This window comes from Phymastichus coffea, unplaced genomic scaffold (genome assembly GCF_024137745.1).
Source record: "Phymastichus coffea isolate CEN01 unplaced genomic scaffold, Cenicafe_Pcof_1.1 PCOF00095, whole genome shotgun sequence".
NCBI classification, from domain to species: Eukaryota; Metazoa; Arthropoda; class Insecta; order Hymenoptera; family Eulophidae; genus Phymastichus; species Phymastichus coffea.
The window spans coordinates 718,372-729,869 of record NW_026706906.1 but is presented as its reverse complement, the minus strand read 5'-3'; the positions used below and the strand labels follow the sequence as shown (position 1 = coordinate 729,869).

The 11,498-nt window shown below is 45.4% G+C and overlaps 2 protein-coding genes across 2 annotated transcripts in view; one reads left to right on the top strand and one right to left on the bottom strand.

Moving 5' to 3' along the window:
- Positions 1-1,721: 1,721 nt before the first annotated feature.
- Positions 1,722-11,022, bottom strand: LOC131669646 (J domain-containing protein). Its single transcript, XM_058944682.1, has 4 exons — positions 9,590-11,022; positions 8,006-8,107; positions 5,701-5,817; positions 1,722-2,729 (listed from the first exon to the last, which is right to left on the bottom strand). The coding sequence occupies exons 1-4, from the start codon at positions 9,671-9,673 to the stop codon at positions 2,505-2,507; spliced, it is 528 nt and encodes a 175-aa protein (XP_058800665.1). The 5' UTR covers positions 9,674-11,022; the 3' UTR covers positions 1,722-2,504.
- The window catches only part of LOC131669645 (uncharacterized), a 33,819-nt gene continuing 29,514 nt past the window's right edge, over positions 7,194-11,498 (top strand). Inside the window, exon 1 of the mRNA XM_058944680.1 lies at positions 7,194-7,597. The gene's annotated coding sequence lies outside the window, so the exon portion shown is untranslated. The remainder of the gene's footprint in view (positions 7,598-11,498) is intronic.

Here is an 11,498-nt window from a genome sequence, read left to right as displayed (position 1 = left end):
AATCTCGCTTACATCATTCAAGAACATTCAAATGAAAGAATATCGAGCCGTGGCACATTTATACACAAAACTTTTTTCGTGTGACTCCTTTTGTACGCCACTTTGAATAGATATCAGAGATTGGAAACAACAGAGTTTGGAATGAATAATGCATGCGAGAGAGAGAAAGTCGCGGAATTCACTTTGAATTTTTTCGCCAAGTTAGCATCTCCAACGTAGTTGCGTTTATTACGGCTATATTCTCGCGTGACGCATTCAACAAATTGCCAATATTGCCGCTACGTGCTACATGTGCAAACTCCATTGTGTTTGGATAATTTTTCTCTGGGAGAAAGAAGGGGCTTCAAAGTCTTCTTCGGGATTCTTGACGGCTTGCCTAAAACGTTTCAAGGCGGATATTTCAAGAGCGGAACAATCTTGAATGAAACATGGATCTTATCTTCTTTTGTTTACGAGGACGTGAAAAGTAAAAAAGTCATAGGGGGATAATCATGAAATCATGAAGTTTTTATTGAAACACATCGAAATCAATGCACATTTCTTAGTGTAACACTGAGTGCGCGCGACTTATGGTTTTTTTTTCATCTGCTGTTGTTTATTTTTCTTTTTACACAATTATACGCGAACATACTTTCCTTTATTTGAATATACATTTACGCATGCTTAAACATTAATAATTCTTTCGTTAACGTTCAATAATTCTCAGCAATATTTAGGTGCGATTAGCCATTTTGTTTGTTTGTTTGTATACATTTCGTCTGATACTAATTCGTTCGTCGACTCGTGCGCCGAATCCCAACTCAACGAACGAAAACGACGAGGCCGCTTTTCTGTTTGTGCTCTTACTTATTTTAATACACAATACTCTTTTTTTTCTTATTTTAATTTTTTTTAAGTTGTCCCCCACGATTAGCCAACGATAACAATTTATATATTATACGTATATTTTTCATTTACGTAACTCAACTACAATACCTGCATTTTTTATAATTGAAAAAATATCTAGGTAAACAGTAAGAAGGTACGTGTGAGTAAAGTAAATTCGTGAATTATTAGGAAAACATTTCTAAATTGGTATATATGATGCAGAGAAGAATTTTTTTCAAGAAGAATCGCATACATTGTATTAATTACACACCTGACTGAAGTAAGGAAAGACAGTGGAATTTGTCGCTGGATATAATTAATTGATAAACGCTATTTTTCTTGAAAATATTTGATTTGCTCCATTCGTTCATCCTTTCGTAAATGACATTTTCAACGAACAAATATAGTTTATTTTTTCTTTCGTTTGACATTCAGGAAAATAGAGGTATTTATGCATACGTATTAGGTTTCTCATGCGACTACGGAGTATTTTGATTCTAATCCGCAATTGGTCCAAACACGTGGTTTTCCGAGGATAAAGACTTTTTGGAATGTCAATTATAATACATATTTGCTTTCGTGTCTTGAAAATTCGTCGAAAAAATTAATCTAAAGAAAATTTACGTAGTTTCTTGTTTTGTTTTATTTTTAACTTCTTACGTTTGTTTATTGTTCCACGCGTTACGCGAAATTCGCAGATATCCATCATTTCTTTATTCTTTTTTTACCTCCGTAACTTCGACGTATTTGTTTAAAAAAATACATGAATATTGTATATACGTACTTTGCATCGTGCATCACTTGCATAACGATGATATGCGCATATATATATATATATATATATATATATATATATATATATATATATATAGGTATGAGGGTTTTGAGGTACATAGTGAATGCAGCTTCCCAAAGGAAAATCACGTAGTTTGTGCTTCAAAGTGTACTTAAATAAATTTCGCGTATATATGATGGTCGGTTATATTTTCAGAAAATTTTGATTGTATGCTAACATACTTTATTATTATGTAGATCAGCTTGTTACGAAAGTTATGTATAATACATTTTAATATGGTTTGTTTTTGAATTTCCGATGCATTTTCAAATTGTCAAAAAAAGCGGTTGGTCCTTAATTTACTAAAGTACATTTCTAGACGAGGTTATAGTTCAGTTTTATGTTATAATTGAAAGTAGTTTCATCACCGCACAGTTATTGATACATTTGCATTAATTTTTAAATATCTCTTTGATATATCTTTTTGATATATTTTTTTGACGTAAGCGGTTTCTTTTTTCATCACTCAATTCAACAGCCATATTTATTCGCTTTAACCTACCTTATCTTTGTAGGAATCCTCATTGTCAAAGAAATCTCTCTTCGAAAACATAACCAACGTTCTAGCTTGTTCAGCCCTTGTAAAAAAAGAATATTAATAATAAAAATAAAATGCGAATGCGAAAAGAACAAATTCAACAAGATTGATTGATCCGACATGGAATCCAAAGGCTCCATTTCCGCGATAAGAAGAGCGATGGTCTCTCGAGAAGAAAGACAAGAGGGATTCAGAGAGGCAGGCAAAAGAACAAGAAGGAAAGAAAAAAAAAGTACGAAAAAAGAAGTAGGTTCCAGGAGAGTTTTAGACCTCGTAGTTGCGGAACTTATTGACGATCTCGCTAGGTGGCTGATTGTCCCAGTTGAGATCTCGGCGCGCGCCGTAGTGAATGTTGGCGCCGCCCTCGCTCGCTCGTCGGTTCGCGTTCGCCGCGTGCATTTTGCGCCCGGCAACGCCCGCTAAGCTCGATGCGCCTTCTTCGTCGGGTAGCATGCGGTCCTTCGTCTTTGGTGTGCTCCAGTGCATCGACTGCAACACGCAAACGGGGACGCAAGAGCGGCAGGTTAGATTTGACGTCGCGCTACGAGCACTGATTGTCCTCGCTTGGCTTTCAGTTTTCTCTTTTATTATTGTTCTTCTGAAGCTGCTTCTTCGCGTCTATCGATTTAGCTCTGGCTACGGAGTATCTACGTATTTACGCGTAATCCACTGCGAGAAGGCGTTCTGTCTAACAACGTTCTGTTGCAACGGATGCTAACGTCGTTAAATGTTTATTTGCCCAATTGAAAACGAAAAAGCACATTGCGGTAATGTAGTGGTCGTGCGTACGCTTGCCGAGATGGGACGCTGGCTTTGTCAAATGACGAAGCGAATTCAAGTGTTTCGACCGAATCGACGTCAATCAATTGTGGAGACTCCTTTGAAATGTATCATTGTCAGAATTTCACGTATTCGCGAGGTTCCTCGCTGCACCTGCTCGAACCTAAGCTGCGCCACTCGCGAGCGCGGGAGCCGGTGATAGGCGAATTAAAACCAAAAACGAATGGTCGTTGCCGTGCATTGGAGAACGCGAATGCGAATCAGCGTCGAGACAAAGGATCGCGAATGGCGAATGATAAAAAGTGTGGGCAGTTTCGCGTTGCGAGGATGAACAACGTCGAGTTACGAGTATTTCGGCTATAAACCCCGGTCGCCATGTCGCAGCGAGCGGCGCGTTCCGTTGAGTAATGATTCCATTATCGTTACACGCGCGCTTCGGCTAATGCGCAGCCCGTTGACAAAGAGTCTTTGCTTCGGAGTTGCGCAGTCGCACGCGGCGCGTTATTATCCAACAGTCTTTACCACGAATTTTTTACGATCGTACTTTCCGTAGCGACCGCGTCAAGCGTTCGCGTTCGGCTGCTGTCGCGCGGCGCGCTCCTCGAGGAACGTCAATCCAGGAGTTAGCGAGCGCGCATCGCTGGCGAATAAATCCATGAACCGGGAAGGGGCGCGAACGACGGGAGAGAAAAAAGCAACCGAACGCGCTGCGCTGTACCGAGCACCTGCGCTCTTATCGCTTACCCAGTGCCACGTCCCGAAGCCGACGGCTTTCGTTGATTATTCACGAAACGAGCAAACGGTAGCGGCGGCGCTTCGGCTTTCAACTTTTCGCGACAATCGAATTAGCCGAATATGGGGAATCGACAGCGAGACCACGGCCGCGCTTTATCCTCGGCTGAACGTATCGTTTCCCGAACCCGACTAGAGTCACGAACAATTGCACCCCTGCGCGCACGCGCTTTATTCGGACGCCTGCGTGGGTTTCGCTTTTATCCACGCGCTGCAACCTTTCACTTCGAACACAATGAACGCGAAGCCCAAGGTTGGTGTCTCATTTTGTTGGAATAATACCGGCGCCGAGAGCCGAGCTCGGCATCGCTTCCAAGGAAATGTAAGCGACGATGGATTTAACTATTGCTGCGCGCCCCGCTGCCCTGCTCGGAATAAGCCCCGCGCGCGGTTTCCAAATGTTTTCTCGCCTTTTGCTCCTGCCATCGAAACGACAATCAATTGGAATTCGAGGCGAAAGTCTCGATCTCATCTTCGACGTCTTGAGCGTCATTGCGCGCTTGCGAAGCGAGTCGTCGTCGGCGCACGTGCAATCAAGGTAACGAGAAAAGAAGAACCCAATCGACCTTAAAAAAAATAAATAAATAAATAAATAAATAAATAAATAAATAAATAAAAAGAATGGAAAAGAAAAAGTTGTCGACTTTCGCGTGGGAGCGCGTAAACGTTGCTCTTTTGCTTTCCGAGCGACAGCGCTGGTGCTCATCGTGCTGGTTCGTTGCATTAGCCGAACGAAGGGAACGGTGATTACAGGAGAGCTCGGCTGATCGATAACTCGACGCGCTGTTTACGTCTATTCTCCTTAGAGCCGACTGCGTGTATTTTGGCTTTGGGAAACTCGAACTCACTGCCGCCTTGGGCGACCGTTATATTCCGCGCTCTATCACCCCGCGGACGCGAGGCCCTGAAAAAAAAAGAGAGAAAAGGAAAAAAACAGAGAGAACTTTTTCTTTCGCGCGGGCAAAGGATGAGTTTCCGCGTCTTTCTCTCCATTTTGCGCGTGTGTTGCGCTTTTCAGCTCGAAACTTCTTTCGGGAGTTGCGCGCAGTTTTCCGAGTGCTTAGTTCCAGAGCGATATTCTTTTTCCTCTTTCTCGTCATTATTTTCAGGCTCGCGGCGATTGTCGTTGCTGGCTATCGCGCAATTAACTCGAGCGGCCACTTCCGCGTAACGACGGTCGTCCTTGCTTTCCAGAATGTTTTATTGCCGCCAATGGGCTTATCGTTGCAAGCCGAGCGCGTCGTGATTTCAAGATTACGCGTAATTTACTAGACGGCGTTACAACGCAGCCGAGGAGCCAAAAAACAGCAGAGATGCGCGTGTTCCATGTGTTCCATTGCGCGAATGCGTATCACCGACCGACGAAGCGAGAAGCCTCGCACGCGCCGTTTCCTTTACACGGCTATTTTTTTTTTTTTTTTTTTTTTTTCATTTTCGTAAGTGAGCACTCGTCGATGAGAAACTCGCTGGTGGAAATAACAGGCAACATTATTTTCGCGTCGTTCGAGAAATTTTCAATGCCACGCCGCGCGTTAAATATTTAATTAGGCGATTTTCAGGTACTTACTCTTGATTGTCAAGCGGCGAGACGCGCCGAGCTAGTTACTAATCGGAAAGCGACGCGAAAGCTCTAAAAGCGCTAAGCGCGCGCACTGCGGCAGGCGCGCGTCAGTGCGACGTTAGTGCGCGCTCCGACGTGATTACGAGGGACACGCGGTGGAGGCTGCGGAGAATTCGAGCTCGCGTCGCGTCGGCGAAAAGAGCGCCCGGACAGCCGCTCGTTCGTTCGGCGAAGTTCTCCGAGTCGCGGAGTCGAGGTCGAGCTTAGAGCTCGTCCAAGCCGAACGCGGGAATCGACCGCGTGCGAATCGACAAATTGCGAGCTCACCTGATGCACGTGTTCCTTCATGCCAAGCCATTGCTTGTAACTGATGGCGATGCCGCTGTTTCTCCACTTGTCGTAGTTCGCTCGCTTCTCAGGGTCGCACAGTGTCTCCTTGGCGCTCTGCAATTCAATCGTATTTTGTCTTTCGTATTTTTAATCACCATGTCGACGCGTTCGGCATCATTTTGTGCAATTAAATTAATTAACAGGGAGCAAGGAAGATCGAGGGGATGAAGTTATCGACCGCTACTCTATGTTTAATTTTTTTTTTTTTTTTTTGCAGCTGTGTTTTCTCGAGCGTGCGATATCGATTTTGTACATACTGGCGAAAGATTGTTTTGAGCGAGCGACGGTTATTCGTTATCGATCGACTCGCGCGCAAACGTTTCGGTTAAATGGAAATCGCGATGAGCTCGAAGGCCACCTCGCGATCAAGTGAAAATCTTAGCAGAGCGCAATGTCTTCTCGCCTAGCGAACAGTACGATCGTATCCCTCCGTCCGCCAAATAAAAAAATCAGATAAAGGTTTTATTTTACGAGTCTGCGTGCGCGACGCGTTATCACGTCGGAATTGTATAAAATAGTTCCGAAAGCCCTTAGAAATCGTCGAGATACTTCTATTTACGAGAACCGTCAGCATCACGGCAGAGCGAGTGAGAGAGAGAGAGAAAGGCATGTGACCCAGATACACAGCTCTGAACTTGACCGTGTACGAGTATACGGCGTACGTATATACAGCTATACGCGTGCCTTTCGGCGTATCTACACTTGTGCGCGCGCGGGACACGCACATGAGTAACGAGGCGGAATTGCCTTTACGACGATTAAGTCCTTCTTTTTGTTTCTTCGCGACGCTCAATTTACCACGGCTTTTCGAGAAGAGATTCATCTGGAAATAAACAGTCCGTTTACGAGGCCGCTTCAGTCCGATTGGCGAATTCGCTTGTTTGGCACATCGTTAGTTCACATCCAATTCCTTTTAACGAGCTTGCAGAACAAGAAAACTGTTATCGACTCAACTTTATCTGTCAACGCACGCGAAATGTATATACGTATGGAAAGCCATCGAGCGAATCGAATCAGTAATTCGTGGATTCTTGGTTGAAAAGGAAGGCGGCTTGTTTGACGGGCTGTGAAGTAGAAAACTACGCGAGATTCGGCTGTGGAGAGAGAGAACGTTTTTACGCATCTACGAAAAAGCTCGGTCGAGAAATCTTCTTTTGCGCTTGATGATTTTAATCAAAAAGTTCGAACTCGGCGCGTTCAAAGGGAACGCAAGAGCGCGATAAGTAGATGGCGTCGTTTTAGAGACGTCATTAATGCGCGGCAAGAGCCCCGGCAAAAATAACTCGCGTGGCCGTGAACCTGATGGCGCACTTGCGCGTCGATGAGAAAAGCTGCCAAAAAGTTGCCGAGGGCGGACAACCGCGCGTACAACGTCGCGCGAGAGACTAAAAGCGAGAGATGACACGTTAGCGGGGAAAGTTTGCCCAGAAAGTAATGTCGAGGCGAGCGACGATTCCCGCGTCGATAAAGGTAACGACGTCTGCTTGTGCCGTTTGCGCTCGGCGACGTACAGTCTTGCGATTACACTGCAAACAGTGCAGCGGCGTCGCCGCGCGTCGTCTCGGGACAAGGATTAACCTCTCGAGAATGTTGGTTTGACTACGCAAACCAACCCATACGCACACGCATATGGGCTTTCGTTATGCGCGCCGTTTCGTCAAGCCCGACCCCTTTTGATTTTCTCGTGCACGTTGAAGAGGTCCACGCAAGACTGTTATCCGGGAATTCGGTTTTCCATGGATCTAATGCATCGCCACTTTTCGATGCGTCTTTACAAAGAACCCCTACACACTCGAACCTGTACATCTGTGAATTACTTCGAAAGTGCATCAGTGTGAGTAATTTTGGCTACTGTATGGCCAATTTCAATATTATTTTTTCCTTAACGTCGTTTCAATATATTGTTCATTCGCATGTCAAATCATTTCCTGCAAATGCACATTCAGTTAAGTTTTTAATCGCTCGTCGTCACTGTACAGGTTTAATTTTCATCTCCTTTCACCCCCCCCCCTGTTCGCCCCACCCATTAGCGACGACGTTCACGAGGATCGATAGTGGTAAGAGCCGCGTAATTGTGCGCGAACTTGAGTAGGTGATAAAATCGATGAATTAAAAAATAGTCGCAAAGTTCAATTATGATGATAATTGATCGACCGCTGTCGATGACAACCGCCAGATCATGAAATAATTGAAAGATTACGAACCGATTTGTCGACATAGCGGCTAATTAAACGATACTTACTTTGAGCAGTTGAAACTTGGCTTCAGCTTCCTTATTACCCTCGTTTTTGTCCGGATGATACTGCAGCGCGAGTGCCTTGTACTCGGCAGTGATCTGCTCAACCTGCAGAGATAAAAAGAAAACAGCAAAGGTAGATCGTTAGTTACGGACGCTTATACCGTGCTAATGAGCGAATTTTCCTTGTAACAAAGTGCACCAAGTCTCATGAATTATTCAACTTTTAACGGTCGAATGAAAGCGCACCTCGTTAATAATTGTTTTTTTTTTTTTTTGTTCAAACATTGCACGAGCCAATTAATTGAATAATTCCGACTTAGAAACGTACACGCACTTGTTACGTGTAGAGTTTTTCCTAGTTAACAGCAGCTTATTTATCCGCTTGCGTAGATACCTCTACTAAGAAATCATTGAAATTAACAATCTCCTCCAAACTAAAAAAGTCAATAATCTACGTAGTCTCTATGCACCCACTGAGCCACACGCATATCGGATAAAGAAAAATAGAAGCTATTTCCGCATCGAAAATTATGGCGTTTAAGAGTATAATGCACGAAGTGTGCAACTCGCGCAAATGAATAATCTCGAGAGCTGCGAGAAGGTCGTTAGTTTTCATTGGTTTATAAGGAAATTGCGCGCGCGCGACCTCGTTCGCAGCCAGTCGCGGAAAAAGTAAAACGATGCGATCGGCCAACGTCAATTATCCGCTAATATGAATCTCTTTTTGAGAACGAAAAAAAATTCAGCTGCGCGACCCGTAGGCGTTATTGGATTTCCCAAGCCATTACACGAATCCCAGTCTCTCGGCAGCAAAGTCGACGTTGATTCTTTGAAAGGGATTGCGGAAAATGTGGGCTCCCGCGTGCAATATGGGTTTTGATGAAAGTTGCGCTTGCCCACATCGAGCCGCAAAAATGATGCTAAGAGGATTGCGCGCTTAAGCTTTGGCGAGAATTTAGCATACGCAGCGCGCAGCTGAAATACACTTTAAAGGCCGTTTACAAAAGTCACCGACGTATTTTCCAGCTTAGATCGCGCGGGGGGGGGGGGCTCCTTTTTTCTCGTTCATTCGTATGCCCGCAAGCTTGCCGCTCATTAATCTCGACTTCAATTCCCATTTGAAGTCCAATAAATCAGCGCCTCGTTGTTTGCCTTTCTTCTCTCGATAAAAAAAATGTCTTTTCAAAGAGCACATGCCGTCTTTATCATAATCGCGTTTCTGTTTGAACGAGCAGATAAGTCAACATGCCTCGAAGACTTTTGACGAGTAAATTAAAAATTTCAGTAATTATCGGAGTAGAGCTGTACCAGCAGCAATGACTTTCGCTGGAAAAGGATTGAAACTTGATTTAAACTTCGCGAAATGTTTAGTTTCTCAAACTCGCGTAATAAAGTTGCGCGGCAACTTTTGTAAACACTCGCCGACGCTTAACTTTATTTCAAAGCTGAACCGCAAAGTACATTGTAATTCACTGCTTGCGTAATAAATCCATTAGGAAAAATTAATCAGCAACGATAACAGGGAGGCGAAATGGAACGACGGCGCTACAATTTCGTATGCCCGCAGAAAAGTGAAGAAGCGCTTACCGAAGACGACTCGTCACATCCGAGCAGCGCGTAGAAGTCTTCCTCCTCGTTTGGCTTGTAATTGAGCACGTCGTCGACGCTCATGTTGTCAGCGTGCAAGCGGAATTGATACAGAAGTCACCTGTTGCCTGAGACAATCACTATGCTCGCGCGGGCGGCCGGGGAGAGGGGGTGGCTTTTTCAACGGCACCTCGAGCCACACGCCGCGCGATCACGTGCGTCTGTTCGTTGTCGCAGTGGTCGCACTCTGGCTCCCGAACACCAACTGAGGCGAGTCGCGAGAAAAGTGTCCCGGGAAATATCGCACAGGCTTGGCGCGCGCGCTTGCGCAATCAAGATTTCGCCCACGAGGGACGGACGACAGACGCGAGCGCGAAGCGTGCGGATAGGGGATCGATACGCCGCCGCGGCGCTCTCTGGCCCCGCGCAGCTGTGTACCAGCGCCCGATTCACTTTGCGCTGCCTTCGATCGACTGCATCCCTGGCACTTTCGTGCGCGATCTTTTCCCCTTAGCGGCGGCTCGCCTGCACCTGTTACGTCACGCCAGTTAGTCCCAGCCCCTTGCACTTTTGCTTTTGATTCGCCTGGCAAAGAATCGAGTTGTCGAGTGCTCCGTCCGACCGGTCAAGAAACCGTTCAATTCCGACGGATTTCCGTTTCAATTTCTACAGCAGTTTCATCCGAATGCGCCTATTCGAATTATTAATCATTTTTTTAAATAGCCGTTCGCTGCCGAGAGCTTCCAAAGCTCGTCAGACGAGCGCTGTGCAGCTCATGCCAAACTCGCGATCATTCGCCTCTGTACATACGTCCAATTAGTGTTTGATATATATGCGAGTGCACATGCGCGAATCATCGGGCATAAAGTTGAAAAATGTGTATTCAAACACGTCTTGCGTAACTTATTTAGGCCAACGAAAATAAGTGATTTCGTCTGTTGCGGACTGTAACGTTAATAATTCCAACGATGTATCATCTACCGAAGACTAGTCTCGTAAAAGTAAAATTATTACGCAAGAGTATGAGATTTGTCTTTATCGGAGGTACTTAATTCTTCGGGGTGGGGGAGAAAGTAGTATAGCCAGAAAATTTATGTGGGTTATGTGATTTATCGCGCGACTTGCTTTGATTCACTTCTGAATAAAGTTTAGCTCGTCGCGAGCAAGAAAAAGCAATGGCTCTTTCCACGTTGCCGGACTCATCTGGACGTCGTGATTTTCAGAAACGGTCAGGGCCTTATCGCGACTGACGGAGCGCGCCACAGAAGCGAGCCATCGCGCGAGCAACAACAACAACCCGATAATCAAAACTAATCACTCTCACTGCGGCAGGCGCGCGCGCCACGTTGCACTCGAGCACTCAAATCGAAGCCGTTCAGCCTTGCCGTTGCGAGCCCGACGAAGCCGCGGTTATGCGAACCGCGAGAGCATCCAACGTCAACTGTTCGAGCGAGCATTCCCGTGAGAATTCCAGCAAGCAATGATCTCCGCAGCGCCGAACAACTTTCACCAAGATCATTGCTGACCTTGTAAGCGCGCTTCACAAGTGGGAGGCGTGGGAGGGGAGGGGGGCTGTGTACCCAACAGGTCTCTGTTGTACCGACCGCAAGGACGAGAGCTGCAGTCGCGGCTTCGGCGAGGCCTAGCTGTGATTACTTTATTAAGATGGTCTGATTAAAAAGTAATGGCATTTGCTGCGGGAATATTGCCAATAAAGAGATTGGATATCAATTTCAATCTGCGGCTATCTCCCGGTTGCGCAATCCTTCATTATTAATTTTTCTTTACGATGGGAGCAACAACAAACGTATTTAGCGCCTTTTTTAATTACCTCCGCGTATTTTTCATCTCTTCATTGGCGGCAATGAACGTTGTTATTGCGAGTTCGCAATATTTCCACGGTGTAAGG

Excerpts from the sequence above, each read along its gene's own strand:
- LOC131669646 (XM_058944682.1), bottom strand. The coding sequence starts at position 9,673 with ATGAGCGTCGACGACGTGCTCAATTACAAGCCAAACGAGGAGGAAGAC. Across the intron at positions 8,108-9,589 it reads GATGTGACGAGTCGTCTTCG|GTTGAGCAGATCACTGCCGA; the intron begins GTAAGCGCTTCT and ends TTATCTCTGCAG. Across the intron at positions 2,730-5,700 it reads TGAAGGAACACGTGCATCAG|TCGATGCACTGGAGCACACC; the intron begins GTGAGCTCGCAA and ends TGCGTGTTGCAG.